We start from the raw sequence: 19619 nt of genomic DNA on the forward strand, positions 1-19619 counted from the left end.
CTGTCTTGACTTTGAAAAATGAGGGTAGTCTTGTTTTAACAGAGGGCATTCTGTGTGATTTTTACACCATGCTACAGAGAATGCAGTGATAAGAAAAAAGAATATTTATACAGAGAAGACTTTCTTTAACAAAATCCGGGGAAAAAAAAAAAAAGGTCAGTGTTGATCTTTACAGGTTTATCTTGTAAAAGCACCAAGAATTTGTACTGTGCCAAATGTTATAAATGCAATAAAAAGGATTTTTGGAAGAAAAAAAAAAAGTATTAGAAAGAGATGTTTTTCCCCCCCCCTTTCTCTTCTTTTCCTGGCGTATACTGTAACAATCAGCCAAATGCTTTAGACACTGCAGTAAGATGCTGCAGCTATACTTTAACTCTAAGTGTGCTGAATGAGTCAGGCAGAATGAATCATGGTGCACAAGTGGATGGGTTTTTTTAAAATATCCCTCCAAACGTCCCATTATATTATTTACAGCAACAATCTGCTTTTTTTAATTTTTCGCTTACTTTTACATGAGTGACTGTCATGATGCTTTTATCAGCCTGTGGCTGATCAAAGCACGCATTTGATGAAAGTTTAAGTTCAACAAACATGTTAACAGGTTAAAAAGAACTGATGGTCTAGTCAAAGAGACATACAGCAGTGCCATTACAAATACTTTAATTGAAATGCTCATGATATAATGCTTCAAGAATCCAATCTGTGTTACCCACCTCATTTTCTCTATTGCAAGGTAGTCTTATTAATCACAAACGTAATGAGTGAAAAAGGTGCACTTTGCCAAAAAATATAGATCTTCATATCTCTTTTCATTACATTTCCAGCTGTTGGGGCTTCATCAATCAGTATGGGGTCTTTTTATGGTGACAAATGCATTTGGGTCTCACTGTTAACTGTGCATTTTTCATCTTCAACAATATCACCCCTCTCAATCATAATAAAGCCACACAGTTCGAACAAAAAATGATACACCGTGGATAGGAAACACCGCCTGTAGTATTGTGAGACAGGTAAACCACGTATTTTGTCTTTCTGGAATTCGGCCGAGGGGCATTAAAGACCCGCCAACATTTTCTGTGAATGTTTCTTTTTCCTCTTATTTAATGACAATACTGTGTCTCGAGCTCTGTTTGTTAAAATGTAAAAGAGAAGGTGGTGTGCAGTACACTGGGAGAACATTTCAGTAAACAGCAACATACCATGCTTGGAGTGGGCAACATGTGGGTGAGAGATGACCAAGAGAATACTACAAAAGATCTCCGTGGGAGTTGTGTTGATCATAATCATCACAACCAGCATAGATACTCCTTAGCTAATCAAAACATTATTAGAACGAAGACGTGAAAAGATCCACAGTCACAGATGTGTACTGGGAGCGAAGCTTATGGCTGGTAGTGAAGTTCACAACACCTGTTTACATAATAAGTAAGCGTGGCAAATAAAAAGCTGGTTAAAAGTAGCACTTGTGAGGTGAGCACCTAAAATATCTGAACTTCTCTCTTCGACAATGTGACATTTCAAACTTTGTGTCACAGGAAGTATAGCGACAGAGGTTAAATATTAAACAAAAAAAAGGAGTGTGACAAAAGCTGAGAGCATATCAGCTCAATATGCAATAGAGGCTAACAGAAGAGCAGACTGATGTTTATTTGAAGGGGTAAAAAGTCCAGTTCCTAAAAATTTGAAACGGACAAGATGGAGATGAAGTGTGCTGGTGTAAGAAATGGAGGTCAAAAAAGACTGCTGAAGGACACAGCAAAGCACACCTTTTTACAAATGTTTTAGCAGATGTCTTGTGCTTGGAAACATCAAATTGTTGTAGAATAGGAGCATGTATAATTTAGAGGTCTAACATTGTACATTACAGGGGTATGATATAACCATCCCAATGAAAAGAGACATCTGGAGAAAAAAAATAAAACAAGACAAAAACGATGAGAGCTGGAAATATTTAGAGGCAGCCCAAAAGGAAAGAATCTCCTGATACACAATGCAAAAGAATAGATTTTATGTTCCGATATGACTAACTTGAGAAAAACTAACCTACTGCAGTGCATCCAGGGCTGTCCAGACAGGCCACCTGGACAAAAATGAGATCAAATCAGCAACAGTTCTTGCTATCCTACCCTGCTTTTTCTGCCATATATTCATTTTGTAGTGTGCTGGGATACGTATAGAAATGCAACAGAAAGAAAAGATAGCAAGTTGAATTATTTAAATTGAAGAGTTAATGTGACCACTTCATCTTGTACTGACCATTTCTAGCTAATTCTCATATCTCAGTTTGCATGCCGTTGTCTCCCACATCTTTTGTTTACTTGTAATTGTTTTGATAACTATGCAAATCCAGACAATGAGCTCCCGATTGTCTCTAATGGGACACGTGTGAGAGGAATGTTCAAACAAGTGTAAGAAAGCAGGATCAGCACGCTCTTTTTAAATAGATAATGTTGTGGGATTAGATGGATTGTAACTAACTGGACAGATGTAAGCACCATATTACGCATTTAGCTCTGTTATGACAGTCTATCATATGCTTGGCAGTGCTATATTACACCTCCTTTGCCCCAGTGAGGTATAGCAGGATGGGGCTTATGCTTCATCACACTGTTCAACCCAGAAGTAGAAAGAGAAAGTATGCTGTGCAATGTGATCACATATTAGGCTGCACTGTGCTATAAAAGGCTCCATCATGCTAATCGGTCAAAATGGCTACAGGGTCATCAATCAGCCAATCAGCTTGCCAGTCGGTGAAGAGCCCGTCTCCATGGAAAACACTTCTCCACATCCCTTCCTCCTCCACATCATGTTTTTCCTTTTCCTGTTTATGAGCTTCATTAGCAATCATGAAGCCATTTGAAAGAGGAAGCAGGGTAAGATGAACCTATTTAACCACAGCTCACCGAGCCTGTAGGGCAGGGAGGGAGATGACTTAGAGGACAAAGAAGAGGTAATGATATAGAAACTAAGATATATCAAAGACATTTTAAGTGAGATTTCGTGACAGATTACTTAAAATAAGTTATTGGGAAGGTGGAAATTTGGTAAAAATTGATAAACAGACAAGTATAATAAGCAAAGAGCAGAAAGCAATCACAGAAAATAAGTACGCAGAAAAATGTGGCAGAACTCGATGTGGTGGGAGACTAAAAGAAATACAGAAGACAACATGGAAGTGATGAGAAGAGGTTAATTAAAAGACACAAAGAAAGATAAGCATGGTGGGAGAAAGGAAAAAAAATGGAGGAAAAGCAATTGAAAAAAAAACTAACCTGAAAATGAGGAAAAGATGGAAATGGAGCTACCAAAAGAGGGGAAAGGAATTCAGGAAGAGTGAAAGAAAGCAAAAGCAAAGGCACTTGGGGAAGAGGAAACAGAGCAAATGTGATGCAAGAGTGCCAGCTACAGATGGAATAGGGGATATATAACTTGGCCGTCATGGCTCTCGCATGATTGGTGAATGGCCTGATCTGCACCACAAGGAGAGTATGTGTGTGTGAGGAGGGGGGGTGGGTTACGTAGCAGAGTGCAGCAGATGAGAAGTGCTGATACAAGAAATGGACCACTGTGCTTGAGTAAGAGATACTCAGGAATATAAAAGCAGAAAGGAATGAAATGGAATAGCAGGGACGAGGTGTGTATGCTTTCAGTGTCAAAGGTCAAAGTACTTAAACCTGCTGGAAAGTAAACATACTCGCTCCTCTATTCAATTAAAAAAAAAAGACTAAAGGAGTTCATTTTAAACTAAAAGGGGATTGCAGGACATTTCAAAAACCCAATTATTTTGATGCAATCTTTTAATTAGGTTTTTTTCCTCATGTTAATTACCGTGCAGTATAGAAGCTGGGACGAGTAAAAGTATTTCTTTAATTTTAACCTACACCTACAGCCATTGTAATCAACAGCATCAGCCATGCAAAAGCCAACTCCTCAAAAACATATCTGCAAAATGTCTCCCAAAAAACAACAACAACAAAAAATCCAAAGGTGTTGCTTCTTAACGTTCAAGTGTTGTTTTTTGTGATAACTCCATAATTTGCATATCCATAAGCGCAACATTTAACCATGCATTTTTCTTTTATGGATTAGTTAGTACTAAAAAATATACTCCTGTTAATAACCGAGTATGCAAACTGCCTTGAATCCCCGGTTGAAGCGAAGGATGTGTGCTGCACGGTGCATACTCTAGGATTTCTGTGTGAACACTAGCCACTGTGCTAGTGGAGCAGAGGAGAGGATATTCTAAGCAGGCCTGTGAGCGTGCTGCCTTGTGAGTCAACATGAGTCAGGGCCAAAGAGTTGTTGGGTCCTAATGTCAAATAGAGAGACTGTAACAGAGAGCAGAGTCAAAGGTGGAAACGGCAAACCACAGCACAAAGACAGAAGAATAAAGCAGGGACGTGCTTATTATGACAAAATTTTGATGGTTTAAGGGAGTTGGATTATTAACTTACTCTGTGTTAATCATTTGGCTTTACTGCATTATCCTTACTAATAACATTACTACACGAAGAATGCATGCTACACTGAGAATACATTTTACGAGCTTTGCAGATATTCATTTTGAAAAATCAAGGAACGTTTAAGGAAGGTAATGGTGACAGTTGTGCATGTGGATTAGAGGAAAGGCAAGTGGATGCGTGCCGGTGCATCTGCTTCAGCTGTGTGAAAATGGATGCAAATAGCCATATTCAGTGACCAGCTGGTGATATGATTTGTTGTTACTGAGGTCAACAGAGGCAGAAGAAGAAATTTCATCGCAGTATCCTGCTGGCAATGTGCCTAGTGCAGTTGAGGCTGTAATGTTGAATAGGTGTATGCCAATAGACTGACATACACCGTGGTCGAATTCCCACAGATTTTGCTGCCGTAACCGAGAGTGAATGACAGGTGGGCTGCTTTTTTTTTTTTTTTCCTCCTCCCCCCACGAGCTAACCGCTCAAGTGTGTTACTCCCTGTGAGACAGAGTTTATTGCCCTTTTGGTGGGTGAAAAACATCCCTGTTTTCTTAACAGCAAGAGACGATGAAGCCTTACTTTTATGATCCCATCCAACAGTTGAGTCTTAGGTGTGTGTGTGTGTGTTTTTGTGTGTGTACTAAATCATGTCCACTGAGAGCAACAAACAGGGGACTGAGACATATGTGAGGTGGGGTATGCTGAGGTGTTTGTGCGCACACTAAACACAAATAAAGACATAAATACACACACGCGTGCACACATAGACACCAAAGAGAGGGGGGTAGAAAAAAAAAAAGAATGAAGCCACTGACCATTAATTTCACTGCTTGTTGAGATTTACGCCCTGGAGAGAAATCATCATCACAGGCACAGTATCACCAAGGAGACTGCACTCAGGATCAAACCTCATTCACTCACCCACACAAACACGTTTATACAGAAACGCACAAGAGCAGCCAAAGCCACGCGGTTCAGATGCCTTTATGTCATCTTTACTGGACTGCTTTGATATGTTTACCCTGAAATGTATTAACGAGCTCCGGCTCCCCGTTTAGCGCTGAAATATGCACAAGCTGCCAAGCAAATGTTCTGACCGCTGACCTCCTTTATAATCAATATTCTTGATCTTCTGAAAATGACGTTTGTACTACTTTGACACTTTTATTATCAAGCCAAAGAGAACACCACATGTATACTGTAGCATAGATGTGTTGTGAAGTGACTGCAGTGAGACGTCCTTCACTTCTTCTAATTTTCTTAGCCATTTAGGCATTCATTTAGATTCATGCTGTCATGTGTGGACCACACAACTAGAACACCAATGTGACTTTTCAGAACTGCATTTGTGTTTTTGCCCTCCATCTTTGTACGTTTCCACGCAAAAGAGTCCATGAAAGACCAGAAGAAGCCCATACACAAAGTGTTACTGAGAAAATCTCTGCTTTTATGCTGCATGGGAAGAAATGAGGACAAAGGAAGCTTTTCTTGCAAACCAGAAGACTGATACTCAATGCAACTAGCAGTGCATGGAGTTTATGGAGAGTATTCTGGGACTTCATCTTTTCAAGGGTGACAATGTGTGTATCTGAGCATAGACATTTTGGTGATCGTGGAGGGGTGGGAGCGGGGTTAGAAAATGGTGCCCTGTACTGAACAAGAAAAAGAAGAAACTGAGGAGGGGGGAAGAAAACAAAACAACAACAACGGACAAGGGAGAGAGAATGAACTGAGCTCAACGGTGAGGGCAAAAAATCCAAATTATCTATGACACTCCAATTTGGCATGTCAGAGGACAGCAGCGTCGTATGTAAGAAGGAACGTAGGGGAAGAAGAAGAAAAGGAGTGTGAAAAAGAGGCAGACAGAGGGGAGGGATAAGAACACAGAGCAATGAAGCTGAAAGGAGAATTTACAATGTGATTGCAATAAATAAGAAGCCCCTATTGTGCCCCTATTGTGTACTTTAAAGAAGAGCTCAGAGTTCACTGTGTAGTAACTGTAGGCTCATGCATTTACTCTGATCTGGACTTCAAGATGACAAGCAGTGTGCTAATGTGAAAGACTTGCTGAGAAAATGTGCACCGCTGAGCACAGAATGGCAAAGGAAAGCAACGTCAAGAGGAAAGCACTGACAAGCTGCGTCGTGCAACAACGGGGCTGAAACACAGCTTTCACGTGGAGCCGAAATTATTCAGTCGCTGCAGCAAAATACAGCATGTGTTTAAGTGTGTGTGTGCGGTTGGGTCAGCAGTGATCTTTAAAGATCAAACTAATCAATAGCCAGTCTCTGTTTGCAGTCTATAGCTTAAGCCCCACTGCACTGTACAAAGTGGCGTCCAACCCACCCCTCCCCCCTCACTTGAGTTTTTAACATTTAGTAGGGGGTATTTGAAAAATTGTCAGACTTTGCTAAGAACTTAATCTAAGTGGAATAAAATGTAAATGCAGCTCCTGTATACTCAAAAAAAGAAAGGGGGGGGAATAAGCTCGCAAGCTGTTTTCATGGGGAAGTGGATTCAGGCACTAATGCCATCCAAAAGATTTAATGCAGCCCAAATAAACATCATCTCCAAGCATGCCTACTTAAAATGCAGCCCTTACTTTGAAGAAAAAAAATATCTAATGGCAGATCTGATGTGGCAGGGAAACAATGCCATATTTTTGCAAACATCTCTCTCTCCCCTTTAATTCGGATTTCAAATAAATCTGTTTAGCGTTCGGTCTAAAGAGGGAAAAGAGCAGTGACGTGTTCTGCAAAGCTGTGATGTCCAGTGTGTTTTTGCTCTCTTATCTTAGGGCTGAATTTGGCTCCCTGTAACAACTGAAACACAGATGCGTGACAGCATGTTTGTCTATGTGAAAGTGCTTGTGTAGGAGTGATTGTAGGAGTGAACCTGTGGCAGTCTAACTATGCCACCTCCACATAAAAACTGATCAAAGCATATGTCATCTCAGAAAACAGGCAAAAAGACCCAGTGGCAGTTTATTGAAGTCAGAAGACACACAAAAACTTAAGTTTGTAAGATCTTCTGCAGTGGGACCAGCCTAAGTGAACGTCAGCGGAAGGTGAAAAAAAATCAATGTAATTTTTAACATTTTGATGTTTAAGAAATAACATCTTTAATAAAATGATCAGTGTTCTGCTCTACCAGGTGTAACAATTGAGCTTAACATCCAGGCATCCATGAAAACGGAATTTATGACATTTAACGGAGTTAGAAGTTAGCAGGGAGTTAGCTCGCTAGCTTCTATCTAAATACAATATAGCATGTCCTGACTGCGGGGTTTTGGAAACAAATTAAAACGTACAGCTCTGTTATCACTTCCAACATAAATTAAGACAGAAAACTAAACAGCAGTGACGTTTGTAGGGTTACTGAAGTTTGGCTAGCTGGTATCTAATGATGTGCTACGTGACTGCTAGCGACACAGGTATGTTAGCATAATATAAACAAGCTAACTTTTTTCCCACTCGATAAAAGTTAACGTGAGTTTTCTCGGTGGTCAGGAACAAATGTAATCGCATGGCAGGATGCTGTAAAAGGACCAAACTTCAGCCAGGAGAACAACTGAGATAATCCATCCACAATACGAGGTTAGTCATTCATATACTGCTGCATGGGCTGGGCTGTAGTTACATCCTAAGGTTTTAAAAACTGAGCTTAAATAAATGATTAGCGGTAATAAAAGCCGAGGGAGGTCAACAGTGATCACTGACTGTTTTAGGAGCTTTTTGAGATCAAATAGAAGAAAATACATAACATTAAACATGTTAACAACACAAAAGCCATATTAAACGCAGACTATTTAGACCCGGAAGTAGGATTCGTCGCGTCATCACTGAACAACCAGATTGTCAGCACTGCAGATACCTTGAACAGTGATTCTTTTTTCAGGGACTTCTAAAGCACTTCAGATCAAAGATGTTTTCGAGAGCAGGTGAATCGAGGGCAATGTGGCCCGAAGCTGTACGTGACCTCGACAGCCCGGCTGATATGAGAGTTCCTGCCCGACGGGGGAGCCAATAATTAGCGAGGGAGTTATATTTCTCTTTCCCCCTCGCCACTAACTCCAGCTAATTAAACATGACCGGACACATCAAAGGCGTATATGTGCAGACAGGCTTGTGTTTGTCCATCAATTATAGTTTTGTTGTTATCGCAACAAAAACAACTTCAAACCAAGTTTGTGCTCGAAGAGTGTAAACATCAGAGCCTGGTGAGCCCAGGAAAGGGAAAAAAACTGAAAAATCACAGAGTGGTAATGTGCAAAGGGGATTTGAGAAGAAAAAAAAAAGAGGATGTGGTTCAGCCCATGGGAAGAATATACAGAGTGAGAAGAGGAAAATGATTAAAGTAAAGATTAAAACAGAAATGGGAGGCACAGAAAGGTTAGGGTTTTTGTTGGGGAGAGGAGAAATAGAGGAGGCTCAGGGTAGAGGAGATTTGGCAACTATTCACCATCCTACTCTGTTGGCAGCAGAGGCACAAACTGTTTGCTCACAGCAGTACATGCATCTATTAGTATTGTTCCAGGAGATAATAACTGTGTGTGTGATTGTGTGTGTTCTATGTGTTCCTGGATGTCAATTCTCAGCCAAAAGTGGCTAACAAGTTGTGATGAGGTGACAAATTAACAATATGGAGTGGCAGTATAACATGTATGTGGAAATAAGCGTTTGTCTGTGGGTGTGTCAGGCTAATAAATGAAGGAGTCTCTGTAGATGTGCCTGCTTTTCTCAATTGTTCCTCTGAGCTACTTAGCATGTGTAGTGCCATCGTCACACTTTGGGTAAAAGCTGTTTACTGTTAGCTTTTCTCTACTAATGACCGCCTCCATGCGGGGTTACTTACACCCTCGGTAAACTGCATGACTCTGTGTGGACATCAGTCATACTCTGTGCTGCCGCCCACCACCATCACCACAACCACCACCGCCGCAGGTAAATTCAAAACCTGTGGGGAACTCGGCATTGAAATTTGGGCACGACAACACCACTAAAGGATCGCACATCAGATTGTTAGCAAACGCTAAACGCTCACTGCATTTGACATTTTGTCTAATTGAGATCAAACTGTATGCTATGTTTGTAACTATAAACTACCCCTATAGTCCATGTTATCACAGCCGTAGTCATGTCAAAGCAAGCATGCAATCTGCCCGTTCCAAACAGGCATTATTTGAGGGGCCACTGTAATAGTGGTGCTAAATGTCAGCAGTGTAGAAACACCAGAGGCCACTGCGCTAACAAGACCACAGCTCCCTAACAACTACAGCCTTCATTAGTCTCAGATGCAGAACTACCAAAGGCTAACAAAACATTACATAGTAGGAGAATGCTAAACCTATTTCAATCTAGTTTTTTTTTTTCGTTTGTTTGTTTTTCTGGAGTATGAACAGGGAACCCAGCTGTTGATAATGTGCAATGAAAGAAACCTTTTGGGAAAACACACTGAGAACTGAAAATCAGTAGAACAGAAGATAACCTGGGAGAGGCGGGACTTCATCAGGGAATAAGAGGAATATAAGCACTCCATGTCTTCCTAATTCAATTTCTGACTCCCAACCTCTGTCTAACTGTACATCTGGTATACATCCGGCCACCACTAAGATTAATAAAATGACTTAATGAATGTCACAAAAAGATAAATTACCATAGGCTTTGGAAGCAGTACAAGCATCAGCAAATGCTCTCTCTTTAAGGGAAATTCTGCTGGAAAAGGGAGCATTTTAAGAAACTGCAGCCTTTCTGGGAACTTACTCTGCATACACCCCTGCACATTCAGAGAGAGAGAGAGATTCAGCCAGAAAAGGGGTTTAAAGAAACTACATTTCTATAGTTGGCCTCAATCGAAGTATGCTTATACACACAGCCTCCTGCCTGTCGCCCACTTCTACCATTAGCTTTATCTGGCTGAATTTAAAGCTGAGAGCCCAATCTCCGTTCGGATTTTGAATAGATTTTGCAAGGCTTGTTCTTCCCTTTATGCCCCCGACTGTCCTCTGGGAAACATAGAAAAAGAGGGAAAGGGAGGGGGAGGGAAGAGATGCTGATCGCTGACACAGCCACTGAGATAGCCTCTCTGTTGTTGGTAAGGGATATAAAGAAATGGAATGAGAGGAGAGGTAGATGCAAGGCGATGCTGAGATGGGGATAAAGGTGCAGGTGTGCCGACATTATGCTGGGGTAAGCTGGTGAAGGATTACTTCTTCAAGTCTCTCCTCTTTATGGCCTTTATTTGCCGTTTACTTATTCAGATCATTTGGAGCTACCTTCCTTCTCATGCCAGGGTACACAGACACACGCACAGATAAATGGTAGCTTTGTGAAGGCAGAGGAAAAGGCCAGAGGGAAAAGAAAAGAGGAAACGGTTGGTCGAGATACGTATGACCTCAATGAAGCAGGAGACAGGTGTTTAGAAACTTTTTAAAGGAAGCAAGCAACATACAACTGGCATGAACCGCTGACACAAAAATACTAATGGCGTGTGGAAGGTTACAAGCGGATTGTATGTGTGTGTGAATGTCAGTAAGTGCTCAGCTCTTCCAGTTTCGAAGTCTCACAAGGACTGAATGTCTCTTTTTATAATGGCTGCTGATTTCTGCGCCTGTACGTCCTTGTGGTTAAACCTAAAGCCAGGATGATGTCGATGTGTAGCAACTGCTGTGTTGTCAAGGGAACCATTAGCACAGAGACCAGAGTCGCACGCACACAAAAACTGCATTGATCTTGGTGATTTATGGGCATTTTCTACGCAAATGATTCCTTGTCAAAACCCCTACACATGGCATGGATTGCAAAACGCTGCAAGAGTTGATACATGCACTACTAGTCTATATATTTGATGTATGTATGGCGGAGAAACAAAGATAAATACGCATCCGTCTCTCAACCTGTTAATATGTTATGAATCAACAGAATAGGATCAATCTGACCATCAATAAACCATAGGCACCCGAAGCCATTTCCTCAGGCAGGCTCATCTGTGATTCATCTGACACACGGTGAAGGACACGGAGTATAAACCATTTTTAGAACTGTACACTATCAAGAGCAAACTGCAGCACAGAAAACTGCAAGACGACCCAAACAAATTATAGTATTATTCCAGGTGCAAATGTCAATAAGACATTTATTTCAGGAGTGCTTCAGAAGGAAATGGCTTCAGAATTCTCCCAACTGTGAGCATAATATATTTGCTGATAAGAAATGTGACACTATTAATTTTGCCTCCGATGCCAACTGCGTGTCATTTTTGCTACAGTGTCAACCAATGTTCGCGTTTAGGTAAGCGCCTAGCAACCCAGCAGCTCAGAAGGCAATGCAGCATGAGGATTTGGGCGTTTGTGTGTGTTCAAAGTGAGCGAATGAAACTAGCAGCATTAAAACAAAACCCTATTAACCTTCTTAAAATGACCCAGAGATGCCACGCCTATCACTTCACCTTACAAATATCATCTCAGGATCATGTTTAAGTTTCGCACTTTTGTCTATTGCTTTGATTACCAGCATCCAAGAAAGATCAAAAGGTATTCATATATTTCATCAGCTCTGTTCTGAGTTTTAAACAGCAAGCCCTATTTTTGAATTTCAATCAGTCAGTCTGCTCTTATTATCATTTTCTTTATTTGCCATCTCTGAATATCCCTGACAGCGCTGCATAGACAGGTGGGATATAATAACAAATTCAAACAAGCTGGAAGGCGGAATAAATGAAGCCAAACAATAAGACGAGTAGTGACGTGTTTATTGACACAGCCGCTGGCTATCTGGCTGGTTGCCTCGGGTATTCACAGCCAGACCAAAATCCAATATGTAGTTTGGCTATTTTCCTTTTAAGTGAGATGGACCAGTACAAGTAGAGAAAGGGCAAATAAAGACACGACAAAGACAACCGAAGCCTCCCCCCCCCCTTCCTTTTCCTGCTGCTTCTATTCCTTATGAAACACATCCAGTCTTCTGTCCTTAGGTTCAGTAATAATTCAAGGAATGTGTCTATGAATGTGAGCACTCACACTGATACTCCATGTCCTATACCTTCATTTTGCCCAACTCTATGTTTAAAAATCCAGAAGCAGCAAAATGTAGTGTGGGAATAAAAAGAAGTGGAGTGTAGAGAAAGACAATAAGAGAGTGCATTATACCATTGCCCTCACTGACGTGGAAGAGCACTGCAGTGCCCTTCATGTAGCGGATAGGCTAAGAGGATTCAGTGGGTCCCTGTGTGCACCGTGTTGCAGTCTTAGCACAGTTTGCACGTTATACTTATCAGGGTGGACGATGAAGTTGCAATTTCATCACACTGACTCGCACACACACACTAAACACAAGGTCGCCCTTGTAAACGAGTTGTGACCATAAAGCAGAGAGAAGGTTTCTACCTCTCTCTCCATCTCCATTCAAGCCCATTTATCTCCCCGTCTGCGATGGCGCGAATGCACCGTAATTCACTATTTTCAGGGAACAAAGAGGCAGAGCGGTACTTAAATTCCAAACTGCTGCAAAAGTAAAAGCTCGACTCCGCCTGTGACACCAATTAGTCCAATATAATGCAGACAAGCTTTTGTGGGCAACAAAATTTATGGTCAGAAGTTAACTAAAACCAAGAATAATAGCATTATGCTCATAATGTGGGATTCAAGCTTGAACTTTTCCTCTTTTTTTTTTTTTTGGAATTGCAAACTTGCATGGTTTGCAGAGGTCATGCAGCTAGAGCTAGTGGTTTGTTTGTTTTTTCAAGTAAGAAACTTATCTGCTATCAGAACCGAAACAAAATAATCGCACTGAGATCGGATTGGTTTTAAATATCTATGTCAAATTTAAATACAACATTAACACTTTGTGCTTCCTTTCAGATTTATTTTACTGTCATCTCTTAAATGAAAACCATTAAAAACGCCATATGGGTCGTTCGCTACTCTTTGCTAATAAAACACACTCGTGTGCAACCGCTTTTGGCAACAAGCTACCATATGATAGGAGAAGCATTAAATATTTCTTGTATGGATATAGTCCAAACTGGTCATGCTGCTAGGCTAGTGCCAGAGTTATGAATGGATGGGGACAGATCCTGTCTGTGGTTATGAAGCAGCAGTAATCTGGATATGGGGCTGCCTTCTGCAATCATGGTTTGTTTAACTACAGCATGTGATGGGGAAAAAGGACCTGAGGGCCAGTTCACCGTCCCCACCGTCTGTCTCGCTGACCAGGAAACCACACCATGAATTATTCATCGTGTATACTTCTTCTCCACCTCTCACGCTCACACGCAGCACGAGTATGCCGAAGTATGACAAAGAAACTCGAGTCAAAAATAGATAGCAAAGGCAAGGCCAATATAAACAACAGAACAGTTGTGGGGGGGCAGTTGTGTGTGAGAGAGCACAAGAGAGGAGCAGACATGGTCAAAGGCTGTGAGATCCAGCACTTGTGTAATCGACCTCTCGCCAAAATAATTCAAGCTTGATCGGAAATCAATGTGAGAGCATGGAAGACGTGAAGAAATTCGATGGTGTCCTGCGGCGCTGTGTGGCAAAATAGGACATATAAAAAAGGGGTCAGATCCACGAAGGGGTTGTATGTGTGAGGAATGCTAAATTAAGTGGTCACAGTTGCAATGATCACAGATGTACAGGGACAAATAGAAAAGGCACACTAAGAAACACTTCAATAAACCAATTGCCACAGTGTGCCTTTATACGCTAGCAGAAGGCAAAAATCCTCTTGATATTACAAAGGCATTGGGTTTATTAGCATTTAATCAAAATGCTCACCAAGAACAGTTATTAAAGCAGAGAGATCTGCACAGGCAGGCATTAGCAAGGCATCTGTGCTGCCACGCTGGCACAGTGACTCATCAACGCTCCACAACACAACCTCCTGCAGGTCTGAAGGCAGCCTTTGCCAACCCCCACCCATGGCAGCCTGATGCACACAGTGCTCGTGTCACAAGGTGGAAAATGCGGGTGGGGGGTTTGGGGGACCTCTTTTAGGCACGAGGGGGCCACGTTTAGGACCGCATGCGACACCACGTGAAACCAAGGGAATGAACCCCTACACAGAAACTGAAGTAAGTGCTCTGTGTGTGTGTGTCTGTGTGTGTGTGAGCACTTTGGATGTTAAAGAGCTGGTTCATTTTTCAAATTTCTTTTGCTAAAATTACTGATATCTTCCTATGTTTTCAGCTATTTTTTATTGTCAAATACAGCTCAAGTACAAGATGAAAATAAGGCTTCTCTTAAACTGCAAAGTATCTAGTAATTCAAGCTCAGAAGAAAGAAGATGTGCAATCACTTGGAATAATGATGTGTAGCTTTTACTGTGTGTTATTTCAGGTTTAGTCAAACAGAAGGCAATTCATCCGAGTGAATAAAACTGTAGTATTTGAATGCTGTATCTATTGTGGATGGTTACTGAAACTATGGTAGGTACTTTGGTTTCCCAAGAAGTCGCCAGGGAGGATGGCACAGACGTTATGTGGGACGCCCTGCCTGGCACAACCCTCGCTTTTCTCCAGGCTTTGGCTCTGGCAATACACATGGTTGTGACCACTGATATTGGGTGTGTGTTTCCTTATTCACCTCAGGTTAATCTAGAGTATGATTTTATTTTTTTTTTTGGCAGAGAGGTTACACACTACGATAGGGACCTTTTTTATGTCAATGTGCATGTTTTTCTCAACTTGATATATGTGAGAAAAGGCTATTAAAATGTATGCAAAACAGAGGTAAGTGTTATTGAGTAGGCAGTCAGCGGTATACACTAGATGAGAACACCCAGACTGAATGAGGTCAATAGAAGTGACAGTATACGTAGGCAGAAGAGAGCATCACATATTACTGTCCACTTAGCCTGCTCTTATCCCTGCTCAAACACGCCATCCCCGCACCCCCCTCCCGTCTTATTCTTGCCTCCTCTCCCACCTGGTGAGGCAGTTATGCAACACCAACAGTTCCAATCAGGGATCCTTTCTGTGTTGATTACTCCAAACACACTGAAAGATAAAATAAAAAGAAGAAGAAAAAAAGAACACAAGTAGATGCGTTTTAACAGAAACAAATGGTTCAATCCTCAGAGCCTAAGAGCTAGTAGCCTTAAAATACAATGCATCATCTAATGTATCAAGCAGATGATCACACGGCAGCCATCTCACTGGAATGATCACTGGGCCTGCAGCATTTTAATGAGCCACCGAGATGGTTCAAATATTATTTCACTAACTAATATCTTGTTTATTAACACTACAACTCTAAATATATCCCAAGACTAGCTGAGTCATCCCAGAAAACCAACGTCAATGCAGTAAAATTCTTCCGTTCCCCTGCCTCCTGGTTAGGTTGAGCTTTTGAAGATGCCACGCAAAAACAACAAAGAAAAATCAGCGACTCGTGAATTGACTTTTTTCCCTTTTTTTTGTCAATGGAAGGTGGGAGGTGAGACAAATTAAATGGAAGACATCAGAAAAGAAAAAGGAAATGTCTGGGGAGTGCTGTTTACCGATGCATTTTTTTTTTTTGCCCCTGCTCAGAATTCTATGCTGCTGTTTTGGTCCCACGCTGGGAACGGGAGCAGTGTCTGTCAGAGATTAACACTACACAGAGTATGAGGAAGGGAGAGGGATAAAGGAAGACAGAGCTGATAAACACAAAAGTCTTCTTTTTATTTTTATTTTTTAAACAAGGGGAATCAGAAAGCGCAAGAAATCTTTTTCTTTTTTTTAAAGAAAACAACTGAGAGACACAGAGGCAAATCTGTGACGATGGTGGCAGCGGTAGTTGTAGTGGTGAGGGGGTAAATAGACTAAGATGGAAGCCAAGGCCTCTCCCCTCACTGGGTGCCACATTAATTATGCATGTCTGTATCAAGAGAAATTAAAACATAGCCGTGTAGCAGTTTAAAGATAAATTGAGGAAAGGAGGGGGTAGAGGGAAATGGGCGTTAAGCAGAGAAAAAGCTGGGAGCAAATGTCAGGCAAAGATTTCAAACTGGACGCTGAAGACAAGAAAGGATTTATTTTATTTCTTGAAAGGGGACCAGAAGAGTGGTACAACAGAAAAAAAGAGACAGAGAGCACTGCGTGCTCATTCCAGCAACCAAACTCAATTTCAAGGCCACAAAGAGAAAGAAATAGCTAATTAGAGCAAAAAACGGAGGTGTCGGAGTGAGAGAACGTAGTGGCCACTGAGTCAACATATCGTTAGCTCAACAAAGCCCTAGAAAACTAAAATTGGCTGTCGAGCAGCGTAAGCAGGAAAAATATTTTATGAATGCAAATGACTGCGCCACCGAGACCCAAAATCAAATGGTATTCACGTGAGGCCACCTTAGGAGGAGCCTCAAAAGCCGCTGCAATCAGATGCTATTCAGAGATGAACCAACAGCAGAATCTCATGCTAATGAAATCAAATGATCCACATTCACGTTGGAGTGAGACACACCTTAATAACCAGTTTCATTTAGACTCGCTGCGATCTGCAGGGATGGGAAAGATGGAGAAAAAGATGGATTCAAGGGCAAGGACCAGTTCTTCGTTCTGTCTATCATCGGTTTAATTCTGTAGCTACTCACTTGCCTCAATAAAGCGACTCCATTTCCTGTCACCTCTTCATTCCAGCTTTCTCTCACATGTGTTCTCTAACAGCTAGATGTGCACTTGAGCCAATTTGTTCACCGAAATGTAACGATTTTTTCCCCCTCAAGGTATTCAAGAGACATCATGAGACTGCGTCATTAAAATACTTTTCTACTCAGTGATTCATCATCTACTAACTTTCTTTCTAATAAGTGACAGCTTTCGTATGTGTGAATGCTTAACTCTATTGTTAGCTAATTGAATGTGTCCCTCTCAAGAGTTTGACTGGGTTTGTGTTCATGTTAGCCCAAACAGGAGGTTGGTGCAGCCAGCCAAACAGCCGGCCCCCACACTGGGCTCGAGACTCATTATATGGCTCGGTCTTTCCTGCTAACTCCCACCTACCTGTGAAAAACTTGCTGACACCACCAATGACTGGCAAGGGAGAAAATGTGTGTCAGAGTGTGTGCACGAGCTTGTATGTATGGATGGATGAGGTTATGTACATGATGGCAAATCCTCAAAGTCAATTTTTCTTCCCCAACCAAAATAAGCATTTCATGTCTTAAAACAGCTTTGATAGGCAGCTGACTTTGGCATCATTTGGGCATACAAATGTCCACGGTGTCAATGAACCAGATGCGCGCACACACACACACACACACACACGGTTGGACAGAGAGTGCAGGAAAGCACCAAAACAGCACACCTGCACTGCAGCTTGATGGTAAAAATGTTCAGATGTGGGGAGTTTAAAAAAAATGGATATGTGAACGAGGTTAAAAACTCTATTTTCATTCCAGGGGGACTTTAATTTAATCTGTAAAGAAAACGTAATCTCCGAAGACCGTGTGCCTCTTGTAGATTTAATCATACATGCATCTGTAAAAACAATAAAAATTCAGATCATATACTTGCTCCTCGACTTCTGCGCTTCTGTTACCAAATTCCCCAGTTGTTTGCATCACTTTTTCAACAGTCCAGGCATTCTGAAAAATCTAGGTTTCTCAAACACATACAAACACACACACGGGTCCACCTGTGACGGTGGCTACTGGCTCCATTTTCATTACAATTAAACATCAGAGGACAGTGGCGTTAGCCACCCTACGCAAAAAAAAAAAACCCCTTTAAGACTGAGATAAGAATAGAGAGGAGTAGTTTAAAAAAAAAGAGAGAGAGGAGAGACTGTGTGTGTGTGTGTGTGTGTGTGTGTGTGTGTGTGTGTGTGTGTGTGTGTGTGTGTGTGTGTGTGTGTGTGTGTGTGTGTCCTGGATAAGTGGTGGCAGGATTATAGCTAGTTCCATCATGGCTTTGGTCCGTTCACTGCCTCCTATAAAAACCTATTAGCATGTGAATGAAGAGGCACACAGTGGATGGAGTTTTCTAAAGCCCAGGAGCACTGATCCACTATCAGGTGAGTTTTCCGTAAACTGGAATAAGCACTGGAGGATGGTGTGTGTGTAGGTGCTTTTGAGGGTAGTGGATTGGGATTGTGTCCACTTCTTTCAAAATTCTTGTTGAGATTTGCCAACACTTTAATGCACCTGTAATAAAGCTCATTTGGGAGTAAACAATTTAATCAGCTTATTAAAGCTAGTGGCCCTATCTATGGACAAACTGCCTTCATATTAGGTTTGACAGAAGGAAGGAAAAACTTGGATTTTTCGATAGCAGAATTCAGCTAAAAGAGCTGCTCTCCCATCTGCTGTTTAAAGCACAACACACATTCTTCTCACATCTCTGAACCAAAATGATCTTATGTTCAAAGTAAAGTAAAACTAAAGTGTGAGTGTGAAACTAAAATGCTGCAAAGTGGATACTGAAACTCAGACTGTGAATAAGAGAGCGAAACAGAGGAAGTTAAGCGCCAGAACAGCAGAATATCAAAAGTGCCCAACATGGAGCTGGGCTTTGAAACAATAAGAACTGGGGCCAAAATGTTCCACTTCATTGCTTACCTCCCTTTGCAGCACCAGCTCTTTGGTGAACAGCATGGCCTCGTCACTAAAGGGTTCAGCCACCTGCACGCCTCCGGGCGTATTCCGGGAACTGCGTGGACATTCAATACCTGGCCAAAGACAAAACAGTTGCAGGAGTTAAAGGTGAGCACAGCTGCTACTCAAAAGAACAGCAAGATGCCAAAAATTGGTTTAACATTATTTGGTTCGCAGAGCCAGAACAATAAAATAAAAATTTTGTAAAAAGGCATGACTGAGTCAAATTATCATTTGGAGGAAAAAAGAAGGAAAAACCCATCAAATTACATCCACATTTTCCAGCCGCTCCTGACAGCTTAGACCACATTAAGCACGTTCCTCGTCCCTCTTAAAAAGGTCAAAAATTGTTTGGCTGCTCAATTGTACAAATGCACGTCAGAGGAAAAACAGAGATTAACCAGCGGCACTATGATCTGCGCTAAATGGATAATTGGTTGTCAGAGGTCATACCTGAGTGCATGAAGCACTTCTGTAGAAAAACATTTACACTAATAAATTTTTGTCTTTGGATCCTATGACATGAACTTTACTATATTTCCAAAGGCTTCTTTGTTGTTGTTTTTTTAAATAGAAGAGAGAAGGGAACGAA

The 19619-nt window shown here is 41.4% G+C and overlaps 1 protein-coding gene across 1 annotated transcript in view; it reads right to left on the reverse strand.

Moving 5' to 3' along the window:
• Window positions 1–19619, reverse strand: part of snd1 (staphylococcal nuclease and tudor domain containing 1) — a 176159-nt gene that overhangs the window by 96557 nt on the left and 59983 nt on the right. The window contains exon 16 of the mRNA XM_026146181.1: window positions 18992–19101. Coding sequence (XP_026001966.1) covers window positions 18992–19101 — 110 coding nt within the window. The remainder of the gene's footprint in view (window positions 1–18991; window positions 19102–19619) is intronic.

The sequence above is a fragment of the Astatotilapia calliptera genome, chromosome 17 (assembly GCF_900246225.1).
Source record: "Astatotilapia calliptera chromosome 17, fAstCal1.2, whole genome shotgun sequence".
Taxonomy (NCBI): Eukaryota; Metazoa; Chordata; class Actinopteri; order Cichliformes; family Cichlidae; genus Astatotilapia; species Astatotilapia calliptera.